The sequence below is a fragment of the Gadus macrocephalus genome, chromosome 19 (assembly GCF_031168955.1).
Source record: "Gadus macrocephalus chromosome 19, ASM3116895v1".
In the NCBI taxonomy this organism is placed as follows: domain Eukaryota; kingdom Metazoa; phylum Chordata; class Actinopteri; order Gadiformes; family Gadidae; genus Gadus; species Gadus macrocephalus.
In genome coordinates this window covers 7,092,840-7,108,270 of record NC_082400.1, presented here as the reverse complement: position 1 = coordinate 7,108,270, position 15,431 = coordinate 7,092,840, and the positions used below count along the sequence as shown (strand labels likewise).

The 15,431-nt window shown below is 46.5% G+C and overlaps 1 protein-coding gene across 1 annotated transcript in view; it reads left to right on the top strand.

Annotated features, from left to right (window-relative positions):
• Positions 1–15,431, top strand: part of grin1a (glutamate receptor, ionotropic, N-methyl D-aspartate 1a) — a 38,850-nt gene that overhangs the window by 9,161 nt on the left and 14,258 nt on the right. The window contains 13 exon segments of the mRNA XM_060037847.1: positions 3,140–3,202; positions 4,245–4,342; positions 5,515–5,636; positions 7,324–7,498; positions 7,775–7,919; positions 8,429–8,515; positions 9,635–9,770; positions 10,593–10,720; positions 11,665–11,829; positions 12,995–13,113; positions 13,795–13,907; positions 14,706–14,854; positions 15,249–15,406. Of these exon segments, the coding sequence (XP_059893830.1) occupies positions 3,140–3,202; positions 4,245–4,342; positions 5,515–5,636; positions 7,324–7,498; positions 7,775–7,919; positions 8,429–8,515; positions 9,635–9,770; positions 10,593–10,720; positions 11,665–11,829; positions 12,995–13,113; positions 13,795–13,907; positions 14,706–14,854; positions 15,249–15,406 (1,658 nt within the window).

Genomic DNA, 15,431 nt, shown 5'->3' with positions numbered 1-15,431 from the left:
CTTCTACTCTGGCTTCCCCTGCGCATCATTCTCTGGATTGATCTCCCTTTGCTCTTAAGAAATGTGAATTAAAAAAAATGTCAAGATGCGTCCCTCTGTGCTCTCCTGTCTGGTATCACCAGAGCTGACTTCCTTCCTCCCTGACTCCAGAGCATCCATCTGTCCTTCCTTCGGACGGTGCCCCCGTACTCCCACCAGGCCCACGTGTGGTTCGACATGATGCGGGAGTTTCGCTGGAACCACATCATCCTCATCGTCAGCGACGACCACGAGGGGAGGGCCGCCCAGAAGAGACTGGAGACTCTTCTGGAGGAGAGAGAGACCAAGGTGAGGGTCTTGCAAAGGGGGGTCTGGCGGGGGTCTGAGCGCGCGCGTGCGAGTACGCCTAAAACCTATACGTTTTCCTTTGACAATGGCGGCGCTCTATGTCTGTAACCGTTTTCCTTTTGCGTTGTGTGGCCACATCTCTTTCTCACCATTGTGTATACATTTGCTAACATTTCCCTAAAGACATCGACAGCGTCTAATGTGGTGTAATTCAGACAAGTCAGAGTTTGTACGTTGATTTCTACTCATCCTCACGTTGCTTTTTGCCATAGTCCAAATTATCCCGTGTCTATCCACGATGGGAGCCAAATAGTGGAACTTTAACGTGGGGTTCTGCAAACCGTCACCGACTATAGAAACGATTAAGTACCATTTGAGTGCAACTTTAGGTTAGACTGCTGACATTGGAAATCAAACCCAGTACGTTCCGTCTGGGAGGTGAACACCCTTTGCAACTATGGCCACAAGTAAGCTCTGGCCACAGTTGTACCCAGTACCTTTCATACCCTGCAGTCAAAACCCCACTATCCTGTGTAGAGGGAGCGGGTGCTGTTTGCGTTTCCGGTTCTGCAGAGTTCATACTTAACGGATGGATGGATGGCTTTATTGTAGAGACAAAAAGCCCCGCACTCTCATGTCTTAAGCCATCTGGCTCGTTAGGCAAGAAGATGTGATGCACGTGCTATGCTTTTTAAAGACAACGCCATAGAAGATAGAGGATGTTTTTTGGCTCTGGGCTGTGTATGTGGGTCAGTGGAGAGCGATACGCTATATTGAGCCTCAACAGATGACGATGATGATGATGATGATGATGATGATGATGATGATGATGATGCGTTCTTGTTTTGGGGATGGGAGGAAGAGGGACTCAGATACCATTACTAGCATGAGGGTATCATGGGATGTGGATTTGGGCCGCTTGGCAGTTGCTTGCCTTTGGTCCCCCCTCCCTTATGGGGCTTGTTGGTGTAATTGTGTTTCAGAGTGGAATGAGTTCTGATTTGGAGCAGTAATTAAATCAGAAGCCCGGTTGAATTATTTAAAGTGGAACAAGCTCCGGGATCCACGGGGCGGCGGGGGCCCCCGGTAGCCCCCGCTCGTGAATTCATCAGTGCCACCATCGCTTGCCCCCCCCCACCTAACAGGCTTTTAAGGCTAGCCAGATGTTTGGTCACGTAACACATCGCTCTTAATGACGGCAGTATGTTCCCGTTTGAGTGTGTCTGTTACTGCCGTTGTATTACACGGTTTATGGGCTCAGTAATTGGCCGCGTAGGAAAATGGTGCGTAGGTTTATGGATGCCATGATGCCATGATGCATAGGTTAATGGACTCCGGCAGGCGAGGACACCTGCGATACGCGACATACAAGTCCTGAATTGCGTTGGCTGCTGTTTGATGCTGTTGTGATTTGTGTTTGTTTGGTAGTTTTGGTGACACTGTTACATTCCCATGGAGGGAAGATTAAGGACAGTGTCTGAGGGGATTTGTGATGTTTTTAACCTCAGGTTATATCAACTTCCTCAGTTACAAAATTACAATCGCATTGCTACACGGTTTTCACTGAACAGTTTTGAGGATGCACAATATACAATATATAGGACAATGATAATACACGTTTTGAGTTACCGTTACTATGGAAACATTGCCCTCAAGCAACAAGTTTTAAAATGCAGATTTAGGAATTATTTAGTTGAAGGTGAATTTTGAAATCTTTAATCTAGTTGGTAGGTTCAATGTTCGATCTAAGACGTTAGTAAGCAAGAAAAAAAGATTTTTCACCCAAGGCTGTTTTTAAGGCCATCTTATTGAAACATTATCCCTTTCAATCCCATGGCAACCAAGTCCTGCAGTTACAATGTTCTCTTCCAAGGTCTTATTAACAAGAGGCAATAATTACCTATTACCTATTACACTTCATAACCAAAGCAGAAGCTCTGCACACATCGAGCGAGATTTGGAGCTGTAATATGTAAGCCAGTTCACATTGTCATGGTAATGACTCACAAGTGTTATGTTTAACGTCAGAAATTAAAAACATAATGCGGCAAATATCATGACCTGATTATAGAAGACTCCTGGGTCAGACAACTTCATGGATCAATGTCGGTTTTGGGGTTTTGGGAGAGAGAGAGAGAGAGAGAGAGAGAGAGAGAGAGAGAGAGAGAGAGAGAGAGAGAGAGAGAGAGAGAGAGAGAGAGAGAGAGAGAGAGAGAGAGAGAGAGAGAGAGAGAGAGAGAGAGAGAGAGAGAGAGAGAGAGAGAGAGAGAGAGAGAGAGAGAGAGAGAGAGAGAGAGAGAGAGAGAGAGAGAGAGAGAGAGCTGTGGTGTGCTCAGTCGAGGGTGTAGTAGCAGGAGAAATCTGTGAACCAAAAGGACTCTGTCTTCTGCTGTAAAATGGCTGCCTGTCTAAAAAGCAGTATTCCCGTGTGTGTTCCAACAGAACATTCCGGAACAAACAAGAGTACAAAATGGTGACGGTTAACAAGGGCGAAACAATGTGTTTGATGTTTCTGGGTGGAAGTGTGAAAACGAGGACTTGTTTCAGAGATATATTTCCCTGATGGGTGTTTGCTGTGCTACATCTGTTTAAACAATGTTGTGATGTTGACAGCTGAAGGACCTTTAACGCTAAAGAGAGATGCCATCCTCGTCCTGTCTCTGGTTGCTCTTTGCGAACCCCACGTCTAAAGGTCCCGATTTGAAGCAGAAAAGTGGGAGATTTGTTGGAATGCTTTACTGCCCTTCCATTTTCAACTGTTTATAATATTTTTCTGTGTCTGCATATTTTCTCTGTGCACATTACTCATCAGAATAAAAAAAGGAACTATGAAAACCTCGACCAACTGTCCTATGACAACAAGCGAGGACCCAAGGTATATTTGCATGGTCAATGCACGCCGCCCACCAACTCTCCAAACGTAGCAACTAGAAAAAAAATCTTTCCAGCCACCAGCCGACCCAGAATTGCCCCCCCACCCTTTCTCTCTCTTGGTAGCACGTGTTTTCTAATTTTGATTTTCTTTTACTTTCGAGGCATTTCCCTATGATTTCACCGAAGAATGACCTTTTTCTTGCCATGAGGAATAAAAAGTGAAAAAAAGAAAAAATACTAAAAACGAGTGAACAGCAGCCGCCCCCCCCCCTCCCTCCCCCTCTTTCCCCCCCCCTTTCCCCGTCCCGCTTTTATCATTTTTCATTTTCCAGGAAATGCATGTACACACGCACAAACACACACACACACACACACACACACACACACACAAGCACACACCGGAACAATGACCGTTCCTCGCTGAGCAGCCGATGGCGTGGAACAAGGCTGCTACTTCCTGTTTGACTTGTAGCGCTACCTCCTAACACACACACACACACACACACACACACACACACACACACACACACACACACACACACACACACACACACACACACACTTTTCGACAAAAGTTTTTATTTTTTTCGGGGGAGGGAAAAAAGTAACCCCCTCACCAGCCACCCCCGTCCTCCTCTCCCTCACCCCAACCCTTCACCTGTTTTTAGTTCCCGGGTTGCATTGACCTTCGCCCTAACATGCACGTCTTCCCCCGGAGCCTTGACAATCCTCAGTTTGCATGCCACAAAAAAATGCTAGATGATTTTTTTCCCTCCAAGCTTTTTTTATTTTTATTTTTTTAGTTCCGTTCAGCCGATTCCCCCCGGATCGCATTTCTATTTCAAAACTTTTTTTCTTATATTTTTTTTAAACCACTACCACTAGGTAGCACTCTATCTCCGTATTTTTTTTTTTTTTCTGAAAAAAATACCAAAACACCACCAACCGACGTGGCAGAGGGGCAGGTAAACCAACGAGGTGAGCATGGTGTCCTCCTTAAGGGAAAAGTAGCTGGCTTGACCTTTCTTGTGCCTCGATCGCAGGCAGAGAAAGTCCTCCAGTTCAGCCAGGAGACTAACTTAACGGCCCTGCTGTTGGAGGCCAAGGAGCTGGAGGCCCGCGTCATCATCCTCTCCGCCAGGTGACCACGTCCCCCCCTCCGCCATTTAGAGCCGCGCTCGTATGTGGGGAGTCGTATTTCAGAATTTATTTTATGAATATATGAATACATAATGAGATCTATCTGTGTTTATTCTGTAAAGCACTTTGAATTGCCTTTGCTTGCCTCAAAGGGCGTTCTATGAATAAAGTATGATTTGATTTGATGAAGCAGAACATCCGCCATTTTAGAAGGGCCCTTCTTTTGATATGACGAGTGGGAGGGTGGTCCAGCCGATGTCTGATCTCTCTAATCCTCGTACTGGACACGCCCACTTATGATGTCACTACAGGGTAGATATTTAAATGGTTTATAATGGCTTATCATTACAGTGGTAGAAATTAGGCCTTTCTCGGTCCTTATATTTCCTCATCCAGAAGATCGGCCGTTTGTGCTCTTCATCTTCATTCAGAACATCCACCCTTTTAAGACTTGAGGACAATCCCATTACTCTTCAGACTCTAATTCAATTACCAAACATAGATCAAAGTTGGGTTGACCACAAGGTCCCACGATGATTAAAGATGAAAAGAACAACTATCAAGCCACTGCTCTACAACTGACATGGCAGTTGGAACAACTGCAATACATATGTCTCCCCTGGTGTTAGCGTTGTCCTTCAAACGCTGTTCATCTCTTAAAAAATACTTTTTAATCCTTACATTTTAAGGGAAACGGAAAGGAGTTTAAAGAGTTTGCACAATTTAATTCTCATTAATGAGTGTGTTAGTCAAAATGCAGTAAATAATCCTTTGAAAATCTCTTCAAAAAAATGTTATATGCCATTGGGCACCTTGCCTCCAAATGGCCTCGTTGGAGGGATTCTTTTTTATCCCCAGCACCCAGAAGCTCGTTAACCATCGGGGACCCTTAAACCCTCTCAAATGATTGGCTGATTCAAAGGCCAGCTGCCAGCGGTCAGACGCCGTCAGAGGCCCATGGGCACTGACCCTGATTCCTCTGGTCCAAAAGCCATCCCTACTTATCAGGGACATCCACTAGCATTCGTTCGCCGCTCTCGACTCACTATTTCTCCATAATTGTGTCTTTCCATGTTACTCTCGATATCAACCCAGCGTCACAAACCGTTTCAACAGTGCTAACTGCTGTTTGTGTTTTTTATGTGTCCCGCGCGGCGTTGTGTGTGTCCGCAGTGAGGAGGACGCGGCGGCGGTCTACAAAGCCGCGCGTCTCCTCAACATGACGGGCTCCGGCTACGTTTGGCTGGTGGGCGAACGCGAGATGTCGGGTAAAGCCCTGAGCGAGGCGCCAGACGGTATGTTCCTACCCCCCGCCCCCCCGGGGGTGGAAAATAACGTAGTAAACAACGTGAACTGACTTAACGTTACCGGATTTTCAGTTGGTGGTGAACGCACCGCTGCCAAATGGGATGAACCCCCACGGGTGAAATGGTTAGCTTGCGTACGTTAGCGGGATAGCTACTAAGTGCTTGTTGTGTGTTAAGCGTTTAAACGTTTAAGCATCATTTGTGTTTAAAGGTTTAAATGGGTCATTTTTGTATATCCTGGATGAATGTGTTTGGATTTCATCTATAATTCAATTTCATCCTTTTTTTTTTGCAATTCTTTTACCATATCACACAAAGAGACACACTCTCACAAACACACACACACACACACACACACACACACACACACACACACACACACACACACACACACACACACACACACACACACACACACACACACACACACACACACACACACAAAAACACCCTTAGAGACACATACAAGCACACACACTCATATATACATGCATACAAGCACACAGAGACTCAAACACACACAGACACACTTACAAACCAAACACATACAAGCCCTCACACACACACACACGCACACGCACATGCACACACAGTGAGGGCTGCCAGTGCTGAGTGCATTGTGCCACTCTGCTATATTAATAGCCCGGTTCCCATGCATTATGAAGGGAGTTTTAAGACCCCCCTCTTGCCTCCCTGAGGTATATCTGAGTTAGAATGGTAAGCTACAACTTAATTATCAACCCCCGTCACCCGATGTCCCCAGAGTCTGCTCCCGTGCCTGTCTCACGATGATGATGTCACTTTTATTTACTCACAGCTGTCAGGCGTCTCGAACCCCACCTCCACCCATGGCACTAAAAACACACTCCTTAATGAAGTGTCTTCATCCAGTGTTGTACCGTTCTGCCGCAGCTGTCATATAGTCTCCTGAACTGTCCTGTACAGCCCTGTAATGTCCTGTAATGTCCTGTAATGTCCTGTAACGTCCTGTAACGTCCTGTAACGTCCTGTCCTGTGTCCAACTCCCCTTCCTCTTGTCAGGAGCCTGCGATAAACGGACCTTATTGCAATCAGAAAACTTAGCTGAAGTTGGATTACTCTGTGTGGTCATGGCTTTATATATATTCCCAACGCGTGTGCTGTCCTGCTGGTCCAGGCAGGGCAGTGTGTTTGTACTGCACCGTACCCCACCCACCCCTTGTTACGCCCCCCCCCCCGCTGTGTAAAAAAAACACACAATGCATTAAAAATGCATTGTTTGTGCTCTCCCCTCATTCCCCTACCCTGCTCCATGATGTGAGCGGAAATTAATAAACAAATCCAACTTCAAGGGACGCTCTGCTCATGCTGGGTAAAAGGTCGCCATAGCAACATCAAGACATGATGCTCTTTACCGTCTTGCGCACGTTGCCTCACCTCGAAACCACGCCAGCAGGTCAAAGGTCAGCACAACCCCCCCCCCCCCCCGTAAGCTAGGCTGGCTCACATGATTGATGTTCGACCTTTTCCCATGGATGTCCTTTCAAGAGGCCCCTATAAGTTTTCATTTTCGGTTTGATGTGCATTGCAAACAGGGATCCAATTGGTGCGTCGGTTGCACCACACGGTGGTGATTTCGTTTTTCTTCTTCTGTGGTAATTTTCCGGGTGGGGGTGGCGGGGGTGGTGGGAAACAGGTCTCATCGGCCTCCAGCTTATCAACGGGAAGAACGAGTCGGCGCACATCGCCGACGCGGTGGCGGTGGTGGCTCAGTCCATCCAGGAGCTGTTTGAGAAGGAGAACATCACAGAGCCTCCTAGAGGCTGCGTTGGGAACACCAACATCTGGAAGACGGGGCCGCTGTTTAAACGGTACCGTGTCCTAATGTTTTATGGATATTTTGTCACAGGCATATTTTAAACCAACATCTGCCTGGGAGACACTTGGGAGAATGAACGTATGAATGTTGTTTTTGCTTATTGCTTGATGAATTTGGGGTATTTTGTAACAGTGATAAAATTATTTTGAAATTCTAAATCTGCCTGGAGAAGAGACATTTGAGACATCACCGCCCCTCACACAAAAATCCGGGTCACTTGTCCTACCTGTTTGCCTCGAATGATGCTCTGCGTTTCCCACGGCGACAGAGTACTGATGTCTTCCAAGTACCCAGAAGGCCTCACAGGAAGAGTGGAGTTCAACGACGACGGCGACAGGAAATACGCTCACTACAGCATCCTGAACTACCAGAATCGCCGTCTCATTCAAGTCGGCATCTACAATGGAACGCAGGTCAGCTGACTCAAGAACAGGACATTATCATTTGTAGGAAAACTATTTTCTGTATAAAAACAGGAAAATTGATGGCTCACGGGACTGTTTGAGATCAACGATAAGGGCGAAAAATATATATTGCTTATTGTGGAATTTAGGAAACTCATTATTAACACCAGATATAGCATTTGCTACACTGGCTTTTCCAAAATATGGATTGCATAAGGTTAAAGTGAAACGTACAGTGTCCATTCAAAGGTGTTTTGTGTAGTATCTATGAACATGCTAAATTATGATATATTTATTCATTAAATACTGAATACTCAAGTTATACTACATAGATATAAGTCAAAATATCCTTTGAATCCCTGAAACAATTGGAACAATTGGCAACCTGCCAATGTATGCCCTGGCTAATGATATTCAGTGTAACCCATTTAGAATCTGCACCTTTAGCTTTTTAAACGATGAGTCTGCACTTTGACTGATGAGCTGTCTCCTCCTCCTCCTCCTCCTCCTCCTCGCAGGTGGTGATGAACAACCAGAGAAAGATCATCTGGCCTGGAGGAGAGACAGAGAAACCCAGAGGCTTCCAGATGTCCACTCGTCTAAAGGTATAGGGGAGATCCACCCCTCCCAGTGGAGGGCTTGGGGCTCCAGGGACTCCATGGGACCGGGTCGATTGATCCTCAATCTCCTTCATGGTTTGATTTTCAATCGTTGCTCACAGGGCAGACCAGTCAAGACGTCTAGGTGGGAGGGGCCTCATCTTCAACCTAATACCTATTCTTTCCATTACCTTGACATTCAGTGGAAGCGATTTTCAGGTGAGGCTGAGAACAGGGATGGACTGGGACTAAAGCTGAAGATTAGATCAACAAATCAGTCCGTTTGGCACATATGGCAGCGTTTGTCTGAGGGGCCTGTCTTTTCTTTGGCTCGCAACATCTCTCCCTGGCGATTTCCCCGCCACTCCCTTGTTTGTGCCCTATCTATTTCTGCAGTCTTTTCTGCTGATGTGCTGTTTCATCAGGGCGATGAGCCCAAAGGGGGAGGGGTTTAGATATGTGACTTGGCCCGGTGTCAAACAACGGCGCCGATCTACCTGTTTTATAAGCCGTCAGACAAAATAAATACACAATAACAATGACAGCAAAGATAGTTGTCGGCCCAAAGGCGCGTGGGCCCAGCGGGAGAGCCCGCGGCTTGCCAGATGGCCGGTCCAGCTCTGGCTGAGACCAATCAGTCGATGTTGGTGTGAACACAAACTTTCAGGATCGCAGTAGGAATCTCACTATTTGATTCCACACTCAGAATCATCGTGCTACAATGTAAACGAACAAAGGTCAGAGAAAAAGGCAGGCCTAAATACAAGAGGGCTGAGCAGACATGGGAATCATCAGGGGTGATAAGTGAGGAACGTAATCACCTGGGAGGCGGAGGAGCCAGCAGCCGACGGGGAGTGGGGCTAGGGGCTGAGCTGGAGCCAGGGGTGACAACGTCTGATAAATAATTCATGAATCAGGGCTATGGATCAAAGACTGGGTTTCACTTTCACTTTCCCTCCTCCCCATCACTCCAAACCTGGACTGAATGTGTATGCGAATACCGTTTCTAAGTATATTCAGCGTCGATCAATGCGAAAGCAAAGAGAGCATATATATAGCACCCACACAGATAAAACTGTGAACCTGCGCTCTCTGTCCCTCTTTCCCCACCACCCTCCTTCCCAGATCGTGACCATCCATCAGGAGCCCTTTGTGTACGTGAAGCCCACCAGTCTGGACGGCACGTGTAAGGAGGAGATGACGTTAAACGGGGTGTTAATTAAAAAGGTGATCTGCACTGGGCCCAATGAAACCATCCCAGGTAACACAACAGGGACGTTTATGATGTCATCCGTGCTTTTACTGCAACCACCGCCAAAACAACCATCAACCAGGAGATGCATGCATATATATGCTGTAGGTATCTATATATGTATGCACGGGGACGCCTGTGCCATGTGTGTGTGGGTGTGTTTGTGTGTGTGTGTGTGTGTGTGTATAAATGCCAATGATCATTGACATGCATCAATGCCGATGTTTATTGGCATTGTGGGTGTGGTTGTGGTGTGGGGGTGGGGGCATTCATGCAAGTTGTGTGTGGGGTTGTGTGATTTGGTGTGGGGTGAGGGGAGGGTTGGAGGGTGGTGGGGGCTGTGGGGTCTCATGCAAGTTGTGTGTGGGGTGTGGGGGGGGGGGGATGGGGAGTGGGCGTGTGTGTCGGGGTGTAACAAGCTTGACAAGTGGGGTGGGGGGGGGTCCATGTGTGTGCCATATCGTTTGTCCGTGTGTGTTGTCTGTCGTCATTGGGTGGTGGGAGGGGGGGTGCGTTGTGGGCGTCCATGCAAGGTGTGTGTTCCATGTGTGTTTCATGTGTGCGTGTGTGTTTGTGTGTTTGTGTGTTTGTGTTTGTGTGTGTGTGTGTGTGTGTGTGTGTGTGTGTGCGTGTGTATGTGTTTCCAGTCATGTGACATCGTGTCTCCATGCGTCGCTCTGTGTTGTGTTTCTGTGGAGTTTGCCCGCCCGGCCGCCTGGTCATGAAGTGCCTCCGCTCCCCCACCCAATCACCACACACTACAATGTTGACGCCAGTCTCGATCCCTTGGGATGATTGTAACTTGTGTCCCTGCCCGGTTTCCGGTTACAGGACGCCCAATCGTACCGCAATGTTGTTACGGGTTCTGTGTCGACCTGCTGATCAAGCTGGCGATGACCATGAACTTCACCTACGAAGTTCACCTGGTGGCTGATGGGAAATTTGGAACGCAAGAGCGGGTCGGTTGTTATTTCGTATCACTCTTAGAATGGTTTCGTAGATCACATCCGCTATCGCGAGATGACGTTATTTAAGATAAGAGTTATCTTAAGAAGGCTGTCCTGCCTTAAGATAAGATATAACTTCAATAAGCTCACTACTCATGCATGATGTAGCACTTTCAACACTGGCTAATTTGCAAGCCCCTTAAATAATAAATATAGCATTTATAATTGCTCTATTATTATCATTTTGATTATGAATTGTATTTATTATTAAAGGGGAACATATTATTTGAATCTGCCTTGAATGCTGCCTTGTTTTATTTTTGTTACTAACTTTCTAACTAAATCGGCCAATAAGCCGGTGTAGAGACAAGATCCCTTGGTGCCCGTTGGTCCTGCTACTAGGGCATTTCCTGCTGGAGAAGGGTGACGTTGATCAGTAGTGTGCCTGTTTTAAACACTTCTCCACACATAGATTTATTATTTAAAAAAATATGCATGGGAAATATTGCAATAGGTGATCCATTTCAGACCAGCACAATTCCGGTTGTCATCAGCTCTATGCTGATAACACACATCTGAATAGATGATCTGGACAAATCATATATTACAGATGGGTTAGAACTGGTTTCACTTTCACTCCACACTCTCACTTCACAGTACTAGAGTTTCAGTTCTACTAATCATACTTATATTTATCAGTATAATGTGTAAGTATATGTTTAAGTATTTAGATCACAAGTTGAATATATAAGTATATTTTTTCTAAAGGAGAACCTTAACAAAGTGTACTTGATAAAGCTATCAAAACACAAGTAAAACCTTCACCAGCTACATCCTGTATACCTAGTTATTGTTGAGTGGAGTGACTTCCCAACCTCCCACTTCCCCAATATTAATGTTTGAGCCCGGCCTGATGGGAGTTCTGTTTATTGTGTTGTCATGCCGTGCTCCCCCAGGTGAATAACAGCAACAAGAAGGAGTGGAACGGCATGATGGGGGAGCTGCTGGGCGGGCTGGCAGACATGATCGTGGCCCCGCTCACCATCAACAACGAAAGGGCCCAGTACATAGAGTTCTCAAAGCCCTTCAAATACCAGGGCCTCACCATCCTTGTTAAAAAGGTGAGTGTGTGTGTGTGTGTGTGTGTGTGTGTGTGTGTGTGTGTGTGTGTGTGTGTGTGTGTGTGTGTGTGTGTGTGTGTGTGTGTGTGTGTGTGTGTTCTTAATTCTGGGTCAACCTCTTTACCGCTCTACCGAGAGCGGAGAGGAACAGCTCTAACCTGCACACATCCTGGAGCAAGATGCGTTTAGAGGAGCTACAATGTCATTTTGTCAGGAGGGAAATTAAAAAACAACCAAAGAACACAGAATACATCTATATTTTCATCTTTATTTAACAATAATAGGATATATTTTTATGCAAATCGAACCATTATAGACAGATGAGGCTGAAATCATTCACAGTTTATACTACTTTATTGAAACTATACTTGAAACTAAGTGTCTAAAGTGACTAGATTCCCGGCCCCTACCTGCTCCTTGATGACCTGACTCTGAATTTGTTGTCAGTAGCTTTGGATAGAAGCTTCTGCTCAATGACAAAATACAGAAAACCATCGATAAAGGGAGAACACGGTCATGTTTAGTATTCTCCGGTGGTGCGGGGACGGCTATCAGTATGCAGTGGGTGTCATGGATACCAACAAATGGGGTCAATTGGCCAACTCACATGGGTCGGGTTTATTGGATTTTACAAAAATAGCCCTTGGCCTTCTGCCCACTGTTGACAGTACATAGACGCAAAGGTCATGACCTCCAGCTGGGAACACAAGCCAAAAACAAATCACAAAATTTGAGAGATTTCGGCCACTTTGATTCGCATAGTTGAAATGGTTCCTATTTCAAAACCAGGTTCATTATTACTAGCAACCCTCAAATCTAATCTATGGTCACATCACACCTGGACATAGACAACCCCACAAAGTGGACATCAATCTAAAAGGGTTTATTAGGGCTAAATAACCTGGGGGGAGTGCTGGGGCCCTTTGAAGGGGAACCATCATGCTTTTCTCTTTTATTTATATTATTTATATCTTTCGAACATAAAATCGGACCAATGTTGAATGCAGTACAACTTTTCCATAGTTTTCTTCAGGGAGACAGAGTTGGTGCTGCAGACAGTGATTTCAAAGCAGCCGAGTGGGACTGTTACATAAAGTGTCATAAAGTAAATGTACTTGTACCTACAATAATCCCTCACCGATAAGGAATGGGTGTTTGTTTGCAGGAAATACCGCGCAGTACGCTGGACTCGTTCATGCAGCCGTTCCAGAGCACACTGTGGCTACTGGTGGGTCTGTCGGTGCATGTGGTGGCGGTGATGCTTTACCTACTAGACCGGTTCAGGTACAAGGGGACCCACCTGTGTGTGTGTGTGTGTGTGTGTGTGTGTGTGTGTGTGTGTGTGTGTGTGTGTGTGTGTGTGTGTGTGTGTGTGTGTGTGTGTGTGTGTGTGTGTGTGTGTGTGTGTGTGTGTGTGTGTGTGTGTGCGTGCGTGCGTGCGTGCGTGCGTGCGAGGAGAAAGTGTGTGTGAAGAGAAAGTGTGTGTGTGTGTGAGGGGAGAGAGTGTGTGTGTGAGGGGAGAGTGTGCGTGTGTGAGGGGAGAGTGTGCGTGTGTGAGGGGAGAGTGTGTGTGTGTGTGATGGGAAAGTGTGTGTTTATCGGAGAGGGTATGAATGCTACGAGTGTCTGAGTTGATTAGGATAAGTTTTTGTCTGTAGCTTGTAGTGTTTATTTATACATCTATATATAAGTGCTGTTGATCACTGGCCAGATCTTCTCTCCGTCTGGACAAGAGAAAACCCAGCAGAGGTGAAGATCGCTTTCCAACCATCTCACCGCCAGTGTTTGTCCACGGGATCAGCTCCCCTCCTTGCTTTGCCTGCCCTCCCATCTCTCCATCTCCCCCATCTCCCCCATCTCCCCTTCCTGCCGGGGGTAGCTGCCAGGGTTTTCCCCTCCTTGATTGGCCCTGAGATGCCTCACGTGTTTCTCTGCTACCCTCCCAATCTGCTCTCTCTCCTCCAGCCCGTTTGGAAGGTTTAAAGTGAATAGTGAAGAGGAAGAAGAAGACGCCCTCACCTTATCGTCTGCCATGTGGTTCTCCTGGGGAGTGTTGCTGAATTCTGGAATAGGAGAAGGTAGCGCAACTCGGTCTGTTCAAGCAATAAGCCGCGAGGGGCCGTGGTATACAGTGATTTAAGAACAGCTTGGGGCGTGTTGAAGTCCATTTGAACTCAAGTGGTTACGAAAGACTTCCTAGTAAGATTTCACAAAATGATAGCGCAGCAGAACACTTTTGAGGTTGACAACGTTAAGACTGGCCGTGCATTTATACCAAAAATGTATTATTTCAGTCACAGATGTGTGCTTATCCGATGTATTTTACAATCAGGATCAAGGGGAGGAGCTACCTGTTTTATATAATATACATATATATGTGTATAATGGTTGTCTTCTAAGGTTCAGGTTGTTTATGTAAACCCATTGTGGACCTGGATGTGTGTCACCTTGTTTTTCACACGCTTTGATTAACCGTGCTTTCATGGCATACAATATGATGCTCTCATTGATTTCCCCCAGCAGCACAAACACAAACAAACAAATAGAGCATAATGATGTGTACTCGGACTTCAGTCAACGCAATTCATTTAGAGAACTCATGTGTATGGCTTTTAAAATAAGGACGACCCACAGAGAGACATGGAGTGTTGTTTATTAGGATTCATAAGTCACTTGATAAGTATTGTGATTTAATGTTTCGGATTTTGTGATTGATTTTGTGATCGGATTTTTGTGAAAATGTATATGACATGTAATATGCAAACTGTATAATATGCAAAAGAAGGGGGGGGTGGGGGGGGGGGGAAGGTATATAATGTAATAACTCGATTTAAGGGCAAAAGAGCAGAATCCCACACATGCATCGTGTTGTTCAGGAGCACCGAGGAGCTTCTCAGCGAGAATCCTTGGTATGGTGTGGGCCGGATTTGCCATGATAATAGTGGCTTCCTATACTGCCAACCTGGCTGCCTTCCTGGTGCTGGACCGGCCTGAGGAGCGCATCACCGGCATCAATGACCCGAGAGTATGTCTTTCACCTTCACTGGTTTTATCTATAACTAGTCTTGTTACATACAGTAACTAAGAATACATTCCGGAGTTTTGCTCCCTGTTAATACAATTCTGTTTCCTCATAACCATTATCACTAACACCAACCCAACCACCTCAAAACCACAACTACCGCCTCCACCTCTACCTTCACCACCGCCACCACTATCTTCACCATCACCAACACCTCCACCATCCACCACCACCTCCACCCCCTCACCACCTCCAAACTACAACCTCCCCCACCACCACCACCACCACCACCGCCATACCCACCCACTTAACCTTCAACACCCCCCTCTACACCTCCACCGACACCACCACCCGCCTTCCACACCACCCCCCACAACCGCCACCCCCCCACTTGCAGCTGAGGAACCCCTCGGATAAGTTCATCTACGCCACGGTGAAGCAGAGCTCTGTGGACATCTATTTCCGGCGGCAGGTGGAGCTTAGTACCATGTACCGCCACATGGAGAAGCACAACTATGAGAGTGCCGCCGAGGCCATCCAGGCCGTGCGTGACAAGTGAGTCTCGGCCCCGAGGGGCCGA